The sequence below is a fragment of the Trachurus trachurus genome (genome assembly GCF_905171665.1).
Source record: "Trachurus trachurus genome assembly, chromosome: 12".
NCBI lineage: Eukaryota > Metazoa > Chordata > Actinopteri > Carangiformes > Carangidae > Trachurus > Trachurus trachurus.
Genome location: NC_139908.1, coordinates 24,404,309 through 24,422,858, shown reverse-complemented (window position 1 = coordinate 24,422,858; position 18,550 = coordinate 24,404,309). Strand labels below are relative to the sequence as shown.

At 43.7% G+C, this 18,550-nt stretch overlaps 5 protein-coding genes across 5 annotated transcripts; 2 read left to right on the top strand and 3 right to left on the bottom strand.

The window, feature by feature from the left end:
* Positions 1-3,871: 3,871 nt before the first annotated feature.
* LOC310994468 (histone H3.2) lies at positions 3,872-4,282 on the bottom strand (the record flags this gene model as incomplete). The annotated part of the gene is made up of 1 exon (XM_083983172.1): positions 3,872-4,282. The coding sequence occupies one exon, from the start codon at positions 4,280-4,282 to the stop codon at positions 3,872-3,874; it is 411 nt and encodes a 136-aa protein (XP_083839298.1).
* Positions 4,283-4,627: 345 nt separating this feature from the next.
* On the top strand, positions 4,628-5,011 carry LOC310994344 (histone H2A-like; the record flags this gene model as incomplete). Its single annotated transcript, XM_083982995.1, has 1 exon — positions 4,628-5,011. The coding sequence occupies one exon, from the start codon at positions 4,628-4,630 to the stop codon at positions 5,009-5,011; it is 384 nt and encodes a 127-aa protein (XP_083839121.1).
* A 2,590-nt stretch (positions 5,012-7,601) lies between these two features.
* On the bottom strand, positions 7,602-8,288 carry LOC310994699 (histone H1-like; the record flags this gene model as incomplete). The annotated part of the gene is made up of 1 exon (XM_083983483.1): positions 7,602-8,288. The coding sequence occupies one exon, from the start codon at positions 8,286-8,288 to the stop codon at positions 7,650-7,652; it is 639 nt and encodes a 212-aa protein (XP_083839609.1). The 3' UTR covers positions 7,602-7,649.
* Positions 8,289-10,210: 1,922 nt separating this feature from the next.
* On the bottom strand, positions 10,211-10,648 carry LOC310994702 (histone H2B 1/2-like; the record flags this gene model as incomplete). Its single annotated transcript, XM_083983486.1, has 1 exon — positions 10,211-10,648. The coding sequence occupies one exon, from the start codon at positions 10,646-10,648 to the stop codon at positions 10,274-10,276; it is 375 nt and encodes a 124-aa protein (XP_083839612.1). The 3' UTR covers positions 10,211-10,273.
* A 3,675-nt stretch (positions 10,649-14,323) lies between these two features.
* LOC310994291 (uncharacterized protein) lies at positions 14,324-17,177 on the top strand (the record flags this gene model as incomplete). The annotated part of the gene is made up of 5 exons (XM_083982933.1): positions 14,324-15,343; positions 15,850-16,005; positions 16,630-16,722; positions 16,863-17,018; positions 17,067-17,177. The coding sequence occupies 5 exons, from the start codon at positions 14,324-14,326 to the stop codon at positions 17,175-17,177; spliced, it is 1,536 nt and encodes a 511-aa protein (XP_083839059.1).
* Between the last annotated feature and the right edge of the window lie 1,373 nt (positions 17,178-18,550).

The following is an 18,550-nucleotide window of genomic DNA, read 5'->3' as shown; positions in this document are numbered from 1 at the left end:
GCGTCCCAGCCCTTACTTCGCTGCGTGCTGCATTGCTGCAAACGCTCTGGCATCTGAGGTAGAGTGAGAGAACGCCTTCAAATCCCTCCAGCGGGCATACAGCTCTGTGATGAAGTCTTCCGAACTGCAAAGGTTGCTGGAGCCTGCTGCCGCCTGAAAAACGCGCTGGCCGCAGCAGGGCCCTCCTGCGGCATGTTGAGTCGCGAGAGCGACTCTGAAGCCAGAGATGGTGCGTCCCCCAGTGATTCTCCAAACAGGGTTACAGATGCCGCGATGGAGATGGCGTCATCCTCGGCTGGCCCCTGATACACTGACGGTTCCTGTCCTGGGTGTGAGCGTGAACCGGCACCAGGAGAAAAAAAAGATAAACAGAGCTGCAATCAATAATGTAGTGATTGACACTAACAAAAATCTACAGCTCTGGCTGCGCAAAACGGTACAACGTAGCTACTTTCCTTTACCTTTCTTCTGTATCGTCTCCCAAACATTGAGCACTACCGTCAGCATGTCACAGCCTCTGGAGGGCGAACAATCCGTCCACAGCTCCGACCACCAGATCGCAAGGCTGCCGATGACATAAAAAAGAAAGCGGTGCTCCAACAAGAATCCAATGCAACCACACATGCGTGCGAGAAGATGAAAATGAACTGATCCTCAGGTGACACCATAACTTATTACCTCGGGTCACGTAAGGGTCACAGGTGACTTTGTTGGTATAAGTGCTCAACCCGTGCATGTGCGAGATATTGTAGATATCCAGTGCAAGCACTGCCTCTGGTGGTCAGGAGGGATGAAACAGAACCTCCTTTTTCTCAGATAGGATTTGAACCAGTTCAGTGTTGTATCATGATATGTTAAAATGATACGCCAACATTTTTTTTTTGTGTTTTGCCTCACTCCCGAGTCCATGACAGGCAGATAGACACCATCCTTTCGACTGTGCGTGCAGTAACAAGGGAGATAGAGCTGTATCGCCCGTTTAGCTTAGCTCAAACGCTGGAAGTGCATAGGTAGTGTTAGCCTGCCTCCTACCCAAACCGAAATCAGCAGTCAGAAGCTGATTTCATTTTAGCTCTAAACTCTGTAAATATATCACTTTATCAACATTTTAAACATTTTTAGGCGAGAAAGTAGCCGTTTAGATCAGCAGTGTGACCGATCTCGTCCCGTTACCGGCATTTGACCGCTCAAATGCCGCTTGTCAGCTCTGAGACGAAGATCGGTCCGTTTAGAGTTGCTGAAGAGTGTCTCTGATGACTTCAGGTGGAGGCAGGCGAACACTACCCAAGCCCCAGTGGCGAAAGTAGTCTGCTACGGGCCCTAATGTACAATTCTTTTAGCGGGCCCTATAATAATAACGGCGGGGGGGGGGGGGGTCCCCATGACATAATATGGTATATTTTGTGTAAAAATAGACTTATACTACTTTTTAAAAGCTTATTTTACATTGTTAACCCTCCTCTACCATAGAACACAATGTTATGTGCGCAGCATTAATTTAACTTAAAAGAATCACCCAGATTTTAACAGAGGTGGGTTGAATTGCCATGTCCCCAATCATGTTTGCTAAACTTAAAGTTACACATAGGCCTAATAAAAAAAGAAAGAATTCAATTTTTCTTGTTTTTGTTTTATATCTGTATTTACAATATTGTTCACCAAACATTTTTTGTTGTTAAATACATTTTTAATATTTAAAATCTTGAAAATATGTTGTGTCACCAAGTCGACTGTCCCCCCTGTTACTCTGATGCAAAGAACTCTGAACACCCCCTCTGACTATTCCTATAGTCATGTGACTTTGGGATGTAGAAGAGCTCGAACAAAAAGCAAAGTAAATATCACTCTTTTATACACTTTTTTTTCAACGTTTTAGAGTGCTTGAATGATGTGGTAAAGCATAACGTGTCCACCCTGTTACCCTTGGGGAAGCTGATTATTTTTGGTTATTTTGAAAATATGGTTAATAAATAGTATAAAAATCTTCCATGCTTGTCCCAAAGTGCTAGCTTTTAGTGCATCACATAAGTAGTAATCAGGCTTGGGGAGTAACGGACTAGGCTACATGTAACGGCGTTACGTAATCAGGATACAAAAAAAGGGTAGGACTGTAGTCCGTTACAAGTAGGCCTACAAAAAAAAAACGTAATCGGTACATTTGATAAAAACGGAGATTACTTGGCTGATTACTTCACATTTTAAAAATCAACCACAGGCTATAGAGCGGCCATAGAAGCCACTCGCCGGCTCGCTGTATTTCAGAGGAGAGGCACAGAGCTGCTCTGCCTCTTCTGCCCATATGGTGTGTGTGTGGCTGCTGAGGGTAACTCTACTAGTGTGAGCGGCACATAAGTTCACGTGAATTGTAAACACAGACGGCTTCCTCTGCCTCAGAAACAGCATTTCTGATGTCACATTCAGATACAAGAAACTCTCCTGTTGAAGAAATTGCCGTCTGCAAGCAGTTAGCTGCTGCAACTACCGACCCAAGAGAGCGAGAATTCTCTGTCATCTGCCTCAGACAAAAGCGTTACATTGATATTTAAAGGGATAGTTCACCCAAAATTCAAATTTCACTCATTATATACTCACCCTCATGTCGACTTAGGGCTGGGAGAAGTTTCAGAGTCCTCCGTGCCTTCTCTGAGTTACAGCGGGGCTCCGTGCAGCACTGCATGTCCATATGACGGTTGCGAATAGGCCTAATTTTTCTTCGTCCAAAAAGACACACCAAAAACCATCCAAATACCTCCACACAGCTCGTCTGTAATGTGTGTGTCCTTGTATTGAAGCTCCAACATGAGAAATTTAAAAAAAAAATTTAATAAGTCTATATTTCAAGCTTGTTTGTAGCGGAAGCTCCTCTTCCTGGTCCGTCCAAATCTCGTGTGATTTGCACCGGCATCAGTGCGATTACTGACACCTTAATTTTTTTTGTCCCATGGGAGAGTATTTTGTTCATCCAAAGCCTTTCTTCATCGGAGATCTGAGATAATGTGATTTGTGACTGTGTTGCTGTCAATAAATGTTTGTTTAATGATAAGGGTGCATCTCCAGAGTTTGTAAGTCGTTATTGCAATGACCAATTCAAAAAGTTCTTTATGTTTCGGTGGAATATCTTCTGAGATATATACCGGAGTTGTAGTTGATATTTATTGTAAGACCAAGGGATTCAACAGCTTCTTGTGTTCTGCGAGATTCCAAAAGAGGTTGTCTCATTGAAATTCACTAGACACTTTAAGATACAACAGCTCTCACAGGAAGTCGGCTCACATTAACCACCGGACAGCTCTCATATAGATGTTTACTTTTTAAGTTTTTAATTACTAAAGGATATTCTCAAATGTTTATAATTAATAGTGCCACCATATTTATAATCATTTATTTTACTATTAATAATTGTACATGGAAGTCCACTCCAGTCTATATTTAAAATCACCATATAATATTTTATAATAAGGACCACATCTTGCTTTACCCTTTTCTCCACATTAAGTCTCCCAACCAAGTGTCTTTCTGGAGAGGACAATAACAGGGGTCACAAATAATCTCAGAAAATATGATCAAGTTTTTTGATTAATTTTTTGATCAGAAGTAATATCTATGCATCATTTCATAATAATCTTTGCATATATTTTATAATCTGTAATCATAATTGTTTATCTAGCTTATCTTTTTGTATTTTCTTTTATACGTGGCTCTAAAGTTCTTTAAAAGCAAAAGAAAACATGGACAGCCTTGCCACATGCTGTATGATTATTTATATAAAGTGAAAACGTAAAAGTAAAATGAAGGACTTCGCTGTTAGAGTAGAGGTTGGTGGCTCTGAAAAGAGCCGTTATTGAGGTTCGAGGAGCGGCAGTATGCTACTTTAAGCTCTCTCTCCGCGGATGCGGCGGGCCAGCTGGATGTCCTTGGGCATGATGGTGACTCTCTTGGCGTGGATGGCGCACAGGTTGGTGTCCTCGAACAGACCCACCAGGTAAGCCTCGCTGGCCTCCTGCAGAGCCATGACGGCCGAGCTCTGGAAGCGCAGGTCGGTCTTGAAGTCCTGAGCGATCTCCCTGACCAGGCGCTGGAAGGGCAGCTTGCGGATCAGCAGCTCGGTGGATTTCTGGTAGCGACGGATCTCCCTGAGAGCCACGGTACCGGGCCTGTAGCGGTGAGGCTTCTTGACGCCGCCGGTGGCCGGGGCGCTCTTGCGGGCAGCCTTGGTGGCCAGCTGCTTCCTGGGGGCTTTGCCTCCGGTGGATTTACGAGCGGTCTGCTTGGTTCTTGCCATGGTAGATAAACTACGAGTTGTTTCTCTGAGCAGGAGAAAAGTCAAGTGTCTCTAACCACGGCGCCTCGGCTCTTAAAGCGTGGGACCGGCTGAGACTCGGTGACGCTGCTCCGGGTCGCGGGTCCTGATTGGTGGTCCTGGGCTCCTGGAGCTCGGCACCGCCCAGAGGAGCGACCCTCCCCGACTCCCCCGCCTGAGCGTCGGCTGCTCATTGGAGGACGGAGCGGCCTCTCCTCTGATTGGTCCTTCACCGACTGTCCCGCGCTTTCCGCGCTCATTTAAGCGAGGCTGTGTGTGTCTGCTCCACACTCTCTCTGACTGACTGTCATCCAGAGGACTGCAAAAATGAGTGGACGTGGAAAAACCGGTGGAAAGGCCAGAGCAAAGGCAAAGACCCGCTCCTCTCGTGCCGGGCTCCAGTTCCCCGTGGGCCGTGTCCACAGGCTGCTGCGTAAAGGAAACTATGCTCAGCGTGTGGGAGCCGGCGCCCCCGTCTACCTGGCGGCTGTGCTCGAGTACCTGACCGCTGAGATCCTGGAGCTGGCTGGAAACGCTGCCCGCGACAACAAGAAGACCAGGATCATCCCCCGTCACCTGCAGCTGGCCGTCCGCAACGACGAGGAGCTCAACAAACTCCTGGGCGGAGTCACCATCGCTCAGGGCGGCGTGCTGCCCAACATCCAGGCGGTGCTGCTGCCCAAGAAGACCGAGAAGCCCGCCAAGAAGTAAAGCTGCTGCTTCTGCTGCAAACTACACAAAGGCTCTTTTAAGAGCCACACACTCACTGACAAAGAGCAGCTCCTGCACTCTCACAACATTCATTATAATTAAGATACTTTTATATTGAAATATTCAACACAGCATTATCACTCAGTGATAATTTTGTGTTATTTTTGAATAAACAGTCCCAAACACTTTCATTAGGTTTCCTTACTTATATCTACACTACTAGTTAGGATGTCAATTACATTTCAGAAAAAATTCTGAAAACATGAATTGTCCCCCAATAAAAATTACCCTAAATTATTCACATTTGAACAAATGTATTTTAGATTCACATCTAAAATGAAATGATTGAAATGGTGGAACAAATAATGTTTAAAATCCATCTCTGGTCTCCTCCACTACAATGCAAATGAACGGGTAGTTTCTTACACAGACGCTGATGACCTCCGCAGGCTTTAAAAAAACCACCCCCTCAATCTTAGGGCTTCATATTTTGATATTCATCCATATCAATTAACCATGTGTAAATTAGTCCCATACACTGTGAGAAAAGGAAGATGGGGAGAAGAATTGGGGATCTGGGAAGGTCTGAGGGAGGCGAAAGATAAGAACATGAGTAGATATTACATGTCCAAGACCCTTAAAATGATGATTTACTAATATAACAGCAGTGATTTGTGCTGTTGGCTGTTTAGGACAAATAAACAAGACAGGTAAGCACAATAAATGATTCCCTGTGCAGGACTTTTGAATGATATGGTGAGCCTATACCAAGTTGTGCTTTATGGCGGCATGGTATGGGCTGCATATGCGCAAAAAAAAAAAATCACTTTTGTGCTCTTTTTGTGCCCCCCAATCCTGACATCGGATCTGCACCCGTGCTCTCTCTCCACCATGTTGACATGTTGACATCATGAGACCAAGACAACTCTTTGATCAAACTGATCAAGTTATTGAGACATTGACATTTTTGTTGTGCTATTGTTGTTAGCTTTTGTTTGAGATAAAGAAATGACCATTACATCCTTCTACTTAAAAGGCCTCATGATAGAAAATCACTGCATGAAGTCTTTATAGCGATATTCTTGTCAAATATCCATAACTTTATGTGAGTATAGTGTATGTTGCAATAGTCAAATCATTTTCTCTGGTTTCTGTTTTGCAAGTTTTTTAGGGAGTTTTTTTTTTTTCTTGTAGCAGCTTGTTGAACAAGGAATGTAAATGCTCTGGAGGATTCATGTTCTCCTTTTATTATGCTAAGTGCTTTGCATCAGCCTGACAATGTTGTTCTGGGGCAGGTGAGAATGGTTTTGATTGTTGGTATATAAATGCTGTGGAGGGATGTGTGTGCTCCTTTTAGTATGATAAGCAGGTCGTCACATAAGACAGGCAGACATCCCTTCAAACTGTAGCACATCTATACAATAGAAAGGAAAGTGACATGGATCAATGAAATTCTACAACTCCTGAAAGCTGCAAAAAAATGCTATTTATATTTCAGTAATTGAGCTTGAGAAGCTTCAGTGACACAGTCACACACATGAGGTCATAAACAACCACAGACAGGGTCTTAGTTAAACACATCAGACTGCACAGAGAGAGAGAGAGAGAGAGAGAGAGAGAGAGAGAGAGAGAGAGAGAGAGAGAGAGAGAGAGAGAGAGAGAGAGAGAGAGAGAGAGAGAGAGAGAGAGAGAGAGAGAGAGAGAGAGAGAGAGAGAGAGAGAGAGAGAGAGAGAGAGAGAGAGAGAGCTGAAGCACTGGATGTGAGGACAAAGTGGTAGAGGAAACAGCTGCTGCAGACTGAGGGTGACAAACATCTAGAGGTCTCTACGTTGATTCTCTCTTTGCTGAATTTATGATAAGACTTTACAACAAGTAGCCTACACACTATTAAGCATTAATAAATAGTGAATTCTTCATTTCTAATGCATGAATACTCATTAGTATGTAGTTTATGGATACAGTTAGTGCTTATCAATGAGTAAAACATAGAGTAGGCTATAAACTACATACTAATGAGTATTTGTGTGTTATAAATGATGAATTCAATATTTTTGTGTCTTTGATCACTGTGCAACACCCTGGTAAAGTTTTGTGTTGAAAATGTGTAATATAAATAAAAGTGTATTGGATGATGAAGTAGATTTACTTTGCATCAATGCAGTAAAAATTCCTATTTCAATAAAATTGTCAACAATATCCATAAGAAAAGACATGGGTCAGTGACTGACAGCAGCCATATTAGATGTCACAAGTGAAGGCCTGCTGGTGCATAAATCAGTGCACCCTGGTGGTTTGTGTGATCATTGCATGTATCCGATTGTAGGCTACACATGAGGTTTTTCAGGGGGAAAAAAAAATCACAGTGAGGATGTAGAGGTGTAAAAAAAAAAAAAAAAGTCATAGCCTTTATCAAATTTGATATAAATGGTGAAGATACATATATTGTGTGTGTGTGTGTGTGTGTGTGTGTGTGTGTGTGTGTGTGTGTGTGTGTGTGTGTGTGTGTGTGTGTGTGTGTGTGTGATGTTTTGAGCAGTGAGCAGATGAGTGTAGGAAGCAGCTCTCAGAGTGAGTGTGTGGCTCTTAAAAGAGCCTTTGGAGCAACAGGATCAACATGTGTTGATGAGTGAGGACAGCTCACTTCTTCTTGGCTGCCGTCTTCTTGGCTTTGGGCTTGGCGACCTTCTTGGCGGGGGATTTCTTGGCTGCGGGGGCCTTCTTGACCACCTTCTTCTTGGGGCTCTTGGTGGGCTTCTTGGGGCTCTTGGCTGCCTTCTTGGGGGCCGCTGCAGGTTTCTTGGCCTTCTTGGGGGACTTGGCGGCTACTGGCTTCTTGGCTGGCGCGGGCTTGGTCTTCTTCTTGGCCGCGGCGGCGGCGGGTTTCTTGGCGGCTGCGGGCTTCTTGGCTTTGGGAGCGGCCTTCTTGGCCGCCGGCTTCTTGGTGGTCTTCTTGGGCTCGGCCTTGGGCATCTTGAAGGAGCCGGAGGCCCCGGTTCCCTTGAGCTGGACCAGAGTCCCCTTGGCCACCAGGCTCTTGATGGCGGTCTTGACGCGGACCTTGTTCTTGTCCACGTCGTAGCCTCCGGCGGCCAGAGCCTTCTTGAGGGCGGCCAGGGACACGCCGCTGCGCTCCTTGGACGCGGCCACGGCCTGGACCATCAGCTCCCCGAGGCTGGGCCCGACCTTCTTGGGTCTGGGGGCCGCCTTCTTCTTCTTGGCGGCGGCGGCTTTAGCCGGGGCGGCGGCGGCGACGGGAGCGGGAGCTTCTTCTGCCATTGTTCCTCTCTGAGTCTGGACTGGAGCGGACTGATGCAGGACAGGAGCAGGAGGCGGTACTTGAACACACCATGAGAACCGTGGAGACTCAGCCCAGCCCTGCTCCAGCTGCAGCCGGGACACCGGGACTCAAACTTGTGTTTTCTCTTCCCGGGTCAAAGCGTCACAAAAGCCCGTGGGAGAGGAGCTGGAGGCTGGCGGTGGAGGAGCCGGGAGCGGACGGGGCTGTGTTCATGTTCGAGTCCCCGGGAGCCCTGCTGCTCTCTGCCAAGTGTCTGTGGAGCCTCCAAACCTCCGCTGCTCACCGCGGTGCTCGCCGCTGCTCGGAGGCTTTTCCCGCTCATTTCTCTCCTAAAACGCTGCTAAATGCTCCGCACGCGCAGCAAAAGCCCGTTTCCAGCTGCTCCACATGTTTCTTGACACATCTGGAGTCAAAGCAGCCACCTGCTCATCAGCACTTTGTCACAAAGTGCACTAGTCTCCGAGCAGCAAACACACCGCTGACGGCCGAGGCTCATGCTGAAGCTGAAGCAGCAGACTCTGTCAGAGCCGTGGATGTAACAATCTAACATGTGTCTGTAGCTCGTTACATTAAAAACACAATGTCAGTGTCACATTGTTACAGTGTCTCAGAGTGAAACATCCTCATACACACGTGTCAGTGATTGTATCTTTATTTGTTGCGTGTAGCTACAGTGAAGCTTCATGTGTGTGTGGCTGCTCTCTGGACAGCTCTGCTGGTAGAGACACTTTGTGTTTACACATGAGAAAACAAAGGAGGAATAAAGTCAAACATCATGTCACATCATTGTTACATTAATGTTGTTTTTGTATTTTATATAGTGCTCAGTTATAAAGGAAACAAAACAATAATGGAGAGGCTTAGGAGGGAGAATAAGTCAGACCAGAGTGAATCTCTCAGTGTGACTTGTTAAATATAAATCTCTAAATGATTGATATAGAAAGAATAGGAATATAATAGTAAGTAACTATAGTATGATCAACGTAATGATTGTCTCTGAGTGTAGCAGTTTATCAGTACTGTAGTGTAATAAAGGTTGTGAGTGTATTGTGACCATGATGACGACATCAACACATCCAGAGCTGATGTCGTCCTCCAACAGAGACATGATCATCAGACTCCGTGAGATAAACATCAACTCTGCTCTAGGTCCTAATCACACACATTAGGATTTATAGCCTATACAAATGTAGCCTAGTGTGTGTCTGGTGTATATGTTTGAACAAGTGTGTACAGTCCACAGTTGTGCAGAACAGGTAGGCTACATGTTATATGTGTCTTGTGACTGATCTGGCTCCAAATAAAGACTTGGACGTTATGTCTTCAGTCAGAGCTGAACCGACTCTGATACAAAGTGGCTTTACAATGTAGAACAACTGGTTTCATAGTTTAACTGGTGAAAACATCAGCATGATGATGAGGAAACATCTTCATCAAGTCTTCACACTGGTTGTTGACAAGTCCAGGTTTCAGTCAGCTGACCTCAACACTGATCTGGTGTCAGTCAGTGTGGAGCAGTGAGGTCACAGCAACATTTAATGTCCATTCATCAGGAGCTGAGTCGACATGTTATGAGCATTTTAATACACAGTGAGTAAAGATGAGACTTGAGATCATTTGTCCCTCTGTCCTACCGTTACAGCAGACTGTATCAGAGCTTCATGAGTAAAGTGTCAATGTGGAGATCACAACAGGTCCTGGATCAGCAGCTGATGCTTTGGTGCAAAATGGTGTTATGTGTAATAATATTCCACCTGAAACTGTAGTGTTTATGCACTGTTGGATCTTTATTAACCTTCAGTCAACATATTTGAGTTTAAAAACTGTCTTCTGATTTTAACTTAAAACAAACTAGTTAACATTTGTGTTGTTCCAGTGTGTAAATGAGGAGTTGCTCTGCAGAGTGAGTGTGTGGCTCTGAAAAGAGCCTTTGTGTTGTTGGGTGTTGCAGCAGCTAAGCTGTTTACTTGGAGCTGGTGTACTTGGTGACGGCCTTGGTGCCCTCAGACACGGCGTGCTTGGCCAGCTCCCCGGGCAGCAGCAGCCTGACGGCGGTCTGGATCTCCCTGGAGGTGATGGTGCGGCGCTTGTTGTATTGAGCCAGACGAGAGGCCTCGGCGGCGATGCGCTCGAAGATGTCGGAGACGAAGGAGTTCATGATGCTCATGGCTTTGGAGGAGATGCCGGTGTCGGGGTGGACCTGCTTCAGCACCTTGTAGACGTAGATGGCGTAGCTCTCCCTTCTGGTCTTTCTCCTCTTCTTGCCGCCCTTACCGGGGGCCTTGGTGACGGCTTTCTTGGAGCCCTTCTTGGGCGCGGACTTTGCTGCTTCAGGCATCTTGTTCTGTAGACAGAGTCAGATGAGAGTGTGATGAGGAGGAGCCGCTCTAGTTATACAAGGCTGTATGCAAATACGACTGTGTGCCCCCCCTCCTCTGATTGGTTCAGCTGCTCCTCTTGAAGTTGCCGCGCAGATATGTAGGACACAGATCATTAATTCACTTCTTTTCTTTGTCCTTTGACTTGACTCGTTATTGATACAATTTATTCATAGTTTAATGTAAACATTATATGTTCTTTGAACAGTTAGACCTTCTCAAGTTATCAATTAGACAACATTGATTGCTAATCATTTTTGTAATTTCAAGCTTTACTGCACACTGCACTCTGAGGCCAAACGCTTATTTTTTAGGATTCAAACTGCAATAATGTGTAAACATGTGATAGTATAAAAACATACAAAATCTAAATATCTCTAATATTATAAAATTTATAAATAGCAGTGGTTCCCATGGAGTCATTGATGTTACTGTAACAAGGCTGACTCATCCCAGTTTACAGAAATATTCAGATTTAATGTAGGCCTATGGGGAAACACATAAGCAACATCAAATCATTATTTTCTTTAGCTACAAAAAAGAGCTATAAGAACAATTCATAAAGTTGACTGTAGAGAACACACAAATTGATTGTTTATTAAATCTGGGTTATTGGAAATTAAGGATATAGTTCAGTACACTGAAAAAAGTGTAACATGCAGTTGTTCATTCAAACTAATAACTGCCATTTGAAACAGGATAAAATTATTGATTTGATTGTAAAACTCATTCTTTTTGCATTTAGATACATCAAGTTTGATTTGTTCTGAACTAAATATACGTCCAAAGGACCCAAAACAAAGTTTTTGATTTCTCTCAATTTATTTTTTTTCCATCATGACCTGCAGGTAATATTTTTAGGTTGAGTCAAATGAACTGCGCATGCGCATTGCACACTGCTCAGTCAGCGCACATGTTAATGTCCGGTAGCTCCCTCTCGGCATGCTGACCAGACGCTGGACATCGTGATATCCTTTACGTCCTGGGTGGATTTCGTCGAAAAATAAACGTAAGTAGCAAAGACGTTGCTGATAATTAATGTTTTAGTGTTTTGTGTTGTTAAATTTGCAAAGAATAGCCCAATTTAAGTACTTATATGGGGCGATACCTGGCATGATTGTAACGTTAGCTGGCAGTAACGTTAGCTGGCTAGCTAGTTGGCAGAAGCAGCTATGACCGTGAATAATAATAAATATATTTTCTAACTCTTTACAAGTGTCGGTAATGTAAGCTAACGTTAGCCAAAAAGGCTACATTCCAGGCTAAATAGATATTGCAGACTGGGCCCGTCCTCTCGGGCTCAATTGTGTAGCCTCCTGCCCTTGACAGCAACAGTTGTCAGGTCCGTAAAGGTAAGGAAATACGGTAGTGAAGCACTGGAGACGTGGGCCGATAACAACGGCAGCCTCCAGTGTTTTGGTATAAGTTACAGAGCAGGAGAGCCGTTGTGCTGAGCTGGGATGGGGGTGTTAGCGGCGGATGCTAACCGCTAACGCTAGTCGAAGTTAGCATCGAGCTAGCTCACTACAACGGCTCTCATACTTGTTAACTACATTCCAGGCTTTAGTTAACGTTAGATATCGTCCGTTCGCGGCTCCAGCGCTTCACTCAGACTGCATTTTTCCTTTGTGGTGCTGCAAGAGAGAGAAAGAGAAACGTTCTAGCACTTGCTAACATCCAGCTAGTGTGGCTATTACTCTGCGGCTGAGCTCTGTTGCTGGTGAGAAACGCTGGCTCTCTCCACCCATAAAGGTTTACCTCTTGGTTCTGTATTATGTGGTCTTCAGAGAGTAGTAATTGTTTATTTTATCTTGTATGCTTTCAGAAACACAAGGCCGCTCTCTTCAGCTCCCTGGCTGTAGCCTATATCTCCATCCAACCTGAGCAGGTAACATGTTGCATCTACACTGCACATAGCCTTTTTAACCATTTCACAAATCACCCTGACTATTAGACCATTAGTTTGTCTTTGGACTTTAAGATTTGAAGCCAAAAACAGTTTTTTTTTAAAGAGTTGTTCGATATATAAGATCTTTCAATAATGTGTTGTTGTCTTTGGCAGAGCGACACCAATTTCATATGGCACAGCAGGTATTTATGTACCCTCAAAAATCTCTTCTGGAAGTGTCAAATGTTTCAACTCTTTCTCTCGATGTGTTGAAAGAGGAGATCGCAGAATGATCCTTGCATATGGATCTTTGGCAGGGATCCCTGAATTCACTGAAATCATCCACATGTTGTTTCTGAAGGACAAACTTTTTTTCATTGTTCGGAAGCTGAGTGCATGGCACTGGGAACACTTCAGGGCCTTTGAACTTAAAGTGAGCCCCACCAAAGACATAATACTCGTGGCGCCAGATGAACTGACGGATCCATATCCGCTGGTGGATTACACTGTGGGAGGATTGCGTTTGATTACCCTGAAGAGACATATTCAAGTTTAAGGTCTGCATTTTCATCAAAACATCATATGCATATAATTCATTCTACTAGAAATGTTAAATGGGCACTTAATTGCCACTGGGGTAATTTGACACTGCACTTATTACAATTCTAACCTGTCATCTTTATGCTCACACAATGTGATTGTGAATGTGAAATAATGCTTTGCTTCCCCCTCTCCTGTTCTCCACACCCATCCAGGACGTGTTTTTACACAAGCTTTCTGCACTACATCTGTTTGCTCACAATCTGTCAACCCCTCTCAACACACCCAGGTAAGAATGACGGTTCTGACCTTGACCCCAACCTGGTTCTCCCTCTTTCCCGCTCTAGGAATCCTCATTTCTCTGCTGCTGGGGTTCAGTATTCTGCATCACATGTATCTGTCTCTGAGTCCTGTTGTAATGGTGGACTAAGTTAAAGGGACACTGAAACATTATTACAACTCTAACCTGTCATCTTTATGCCCACACAAGGTTGTTTTGAATGTAAATTAATGCTTTCCCTCTCCCCCTTTGTCTCTCCTGTTTTTTTTTCTCCAGACACCCAGGACATGGTTTGACTCCAGTCTCCTGCACTACACACGCCGTCAGGGCATCAAAATCTACACCAACACCTTTTTCAACACGCCCAGGTAAGAATGAGTTGTGACCCCAACTCCTAACCTGGGTCTCTCTCTCGCTCACTCGTCGGTCTCCGGAATCTTCCTCCTGCTGAGGTTCAGTATTCTTCATCATATGTGTCTGTATCTGACTGAGTCCTGTTGTCTCTCATGTCTCTTCCCCAGTGTAAAGACAGGACGTTTTTTGACCCCACCCTGCACTTCATCGGTTGCCTGGGCATCACCATCTACATTCAACTTCTTGAACACACCCAGGTAATAACAGTCCTCAACCTGACCCCCCTCACCTGGTGAAGCCTACTCAAACTCAAACCATGATTGTTGTGTGGGCTTCCTAGAGGAGCCTGTCCACAATTTGGGGGTAAAATCAACTTATGTTGTATTGTGGTATTATCTATAATATTAGTTGAAGCATTACCCGATTGATCAGATAGGCTACCGTTGAGAACAAATGTTTTTATTCATCTGTAGAAACCTGCAGTGGGAGCTGATGCCAAGTCTTTTGTGTGTCCCTGTCCTTTGTTATTTTAGTTGGTATTGAAGCAGCTTCCTGGACCCTTGATCCGTCAATATGGCAAATCCCATACGACTCCTCATCTTGTTGAGTGACGACGGCTCAGAGAGGATGGATCTACCACTGGTGCCAGACACTGTTGAAGAGCTCATTGAACAGGTCAAAGAAGCATACAAACTTACTGGAGGCATCAGGCTGCAATACAAAGATACTGACTTTGGAGGAGCATTTGTTAACTTAAGCTCAACCTCCTTGATCAAGGATCTTACCACCATCAAGGTCATACCGACTGTTCCTGATACTGATCTCATTCTTGAATTCATAGACAGTGCCCCAACTGATTTGAGTGACCTAGATTCAAGCTCCTTATCGACACACACTGATTCAGATGACACAATCATACTCAGCAGCAGCTCTTCTGAGAGACTCCGAACAAAGCCCTGGCCGAAAGAGTTCAACATCCCAACCTTCTCCTTTGAAACAGAAGGTCAACTCGAGAAAGGGAATGCTGAATACACAAAGAACCAAACTAGACTGACCCCTACGTCTAAAATGCTGTCAGACATTCTGGAAAGATTGGCAGAGAAGATTTTCTCCTACAAGGCGTACCCCAATGATGCAGACCTGAGTGATGTCGCAGAGGCTCTCACAAGGAAGCATCCCTGCCTTAGGCAACCAGACTCCTTCAATGAGAGCTATGGATGGAAAATGAGACTCAAGAATAAGATGTGCAATTATCGCACTCAGTTGAAGTCACATGGACTTGCATCTGAGCTCGTGGTGAACACACTCAAATCCAAGTCACGAGAAGATCCCCTTCCCCGCTCAGCAAAGAACAACAAAAAGGCAAGAAGAGGTGAGGCCAATTATTATCCTCAGCCCAGCATTGAGACTCCAGAAAGCCTGGAACAAGAAAGAACATTGCTTCTGACTGAAGTAAAGAAGAGAAACAATGAGAAAACCATACGGGAGAAGATGGCCAGGACCTTCGAGTTTAGGAGGCAAGAGGTTGTAGATCAGAACCCTTCCATCGAGAACCTCATGGAAAGATGGCCAGCTCTATTTCAGGTGGAAGAGGTATACCTTTCTTAACCTCTTTCATACTAATTATAAAAAACATTTTTTCAGAAATAATACATCCACAGGGCTTTGTGAAGACTAGTAATAGTATTGCTTTTTCATCAAAAATTATATTTAGTTTGAAATTACTACTAAGTGTGTAAGTGTTGTTGTTGCCCTGCTTGTTGTTTTTATGAGACCAAAAACACATTTCCACACCGTGGACAATAAATGAAACTAACTAAATTTTGACATAAGTAACAATGAACAACAACAAATCATAACCAAAACACAAACAATTTGGGAACAATTGTTACATGATTGTTATAGACCACACAGTGGGACCTAAATGATCATTGAGGGGTATTAGTGTATGAAGAATTATACATTTTGATAATTGACAATTTAGTAAAGGAGAGACTACATAAAACTCATACTTTGGAGGTGGGGAATGAATGCTTGTGCGAAGTTTGTCTTCAATAAAAATTATTAAAATATATTGTGCACTGCTTCCTCATGTACAGATCAATGCAGAGTTTCTGCGGGTTACTGCAGTTCCCCTGCTGCCGAGATTTATGGCCCAGCTGGACAAGTACTCCACGCAGCTACTGAAGATCATCAAAAAGAGAGGAGGGGCAACCAAAGCAAAAACTGCCATGATCCTGGATTTTCTTGATCAGGTATGATATAATGAACCACTAACAACAGTTTTTAGATTTTAACCCTTGTCTGATGGGGATAGGTATCCTTTTCCATTTTTATTTCAGTGATTATGGTTATGGTCATTTGAAAAATGCTGCTTTTTAAACTGTTGGTATGAAGTGTGTGTGTGTGTCAAGCAAGGAAGGAACTGCTCTCCTCACCTTGCTGTGGCCTTCTCCCTTGGTGGGGAGCTACTGCCATTGTTGTATTTGTGAAGTGACCAGTGCAAATACCAGCTCTTCCACAAACCAGCGAGATGCTTGCACAATACCTTGATTCCAGCTCAAATCCACATTTCATCTACAGCACAAATTAGTGAAAGCAGAGACATCCAGGATGAGAACATGTCAATGACCACTGGCAGGTCTTGAGAGAGCGCTGTAAAAGACAGGATTGGCCTGACCTGGCAAAGAGACATCCAGTCATCTCTCTTGTAAGAGAGACTGTCAGTGGTCTCTGACATATCCTGTAACGCTCTGATTTCAATTAATTGTGCTATGGATCCACTCGTACAAGCACCGACTGTTTGTGGTAGAGCTGGAAATTCAAAAGCTTGCCTATCCTCCACACTGCATAGTAACCCCTTTTCACTGTCCCTGCAGGATGCTGATGCTGATCTCAGAAGGGAGTGTGTCCTCAAATCTCTCATCATATACCTGGGAGAATGTGTTGAGGACCTGATAAAAGAATACACGGTATGTCCAAATCTGTTGTCTCTCAGTGATGAGATGCAACTTTAATAATCCTGGGGGAAGCTTGAGAAAGCCCTGCTATTGGATGTGGTGATTCATAATCAGTTGTTCACTTGTACATTTTGTCCTATATTTGACCTCAGATGTCCCAGAAAGATCAAGCCGAGCTGGAGAGTACCACCATGGCGGTCTTCGTCTTTAGAGAGAACTCCAGCCTTCTACAACAGCCAAAAGAGATCGGGATCATCATTGATGGTGTGGAAGTTCTCAATGAGTTGCCTTCTGTGGCAGCTGGAGTGGTAATGCTCTTTGGACTCTGTTATGCTCTTAACATGGAATATCCACAGGGGTTCAGGTTTACCTTTGAGGCTCTTCAGAAGATCCTGATGGAGCTTGGTTCCAACAAAATGAGCTCCAAGATTCGCAAACTGAATGGTGAACTCCAGACTGCACAGTAGTATGTGTGACATGCGTACACATGCTTGTGTGTTTACACACACAGTAGATGTTGCATTTATATTGAGGTAGCCTGTAGTAACCACAAGTCAGCACTTGATGAGGGGGAGAACCTCAGCTGCACTTAGTTGCACCTAGCCAAGGGTGCTGTAGCCATTTCAGGCTATGTTATATTGTTGGGCTTTGAGTGAGTGTTTTGAATAATATTTCATGTAATTTCATTTACCGGTTATTACAGTTCAGATTGTATAGAGCCTGTGTATAGGCCCATTACCACGTGTGTGTTTGTCCTGGTTCATTTGCTAATCTATTTTTTTATCTGACTTGTATTTCTTAAAGATCTGTGCTGGAAACGTTGTAGCAGATTCTAAGTTCAGATACAATATTGATAAAGACTGCCCAGTTCAAAGGGAGATTCCAGTTGCCAGAGGGTGATAAAACGGCATGTTTTCTCAAAAACAATTCACTGTTATTCCTGTGTGTTAACAGTATATCCTCCCCTGCCCTCATGGCCCTGTCCTGCTCTCTCTCCTGCCTCTCATCCTTTCCTCTGTTCCTCTCTCCATATCTTCTCCTGGCCTGACTAACCCAAGAAATCAAAGGTAGTTTTAGTTTAAATTAATGATTGGCATGAAAAATAAAAGAGATCAGTACCTGAAAATTGTATTCTTACATGGCTATACAAGTTGTAATGATTTCACATACAAATAAAAAATAAGTAACTTTATGTCTGGATGTTTAATCCCAGGCATTACAGGGAAATGACAACAATATCAACAGGGGTCTCACCCTTTGTTGAAGCATCTGTGTTTTATTTAATTTTCAATTGGCTCCACATCACCCTCTCCAGCCTTTCTCCTCTTCTCTCCACCGTCTCCTCCCCTTGCCACCTTGCAGTGCCTTTAGGGATGCTATAGTGTATCATTTTAGTCAGCATCCAGGTTTAGTCATAGTCCAGGGTTACACACATATCTGCCCTCTTTTAGATTAAAAAAAATGAAGGCCGATTGCATAATGTTAATATGTTGCATATGGTTAATATGTTTAAGATTAATAAATACATTTAATGTAATCTATTGGCGAAGTGTCTTTTTTTATAGAGTTTATAAGGTGGGAAACAAATTATTTTTGGGTCAAATAAAATGTAAAAAATATAGTTTGGATATATGTAAATTAATTAACTGGTGTCAATGCAAACAATTCAAGTTAAATCAGTTAAAAGTGAATACATTAGGTTGGTTCAATTTAAATTTATTAGTTTGGTTCAATAACTAAAAGTGAAGAAAATAATTTGGATCAAGGCAAAAAATTAAGGTTGAGTCAAGTGCAGTATTATTGTTTACATCAACATAAAATAATTAGGTCATATGAAGTT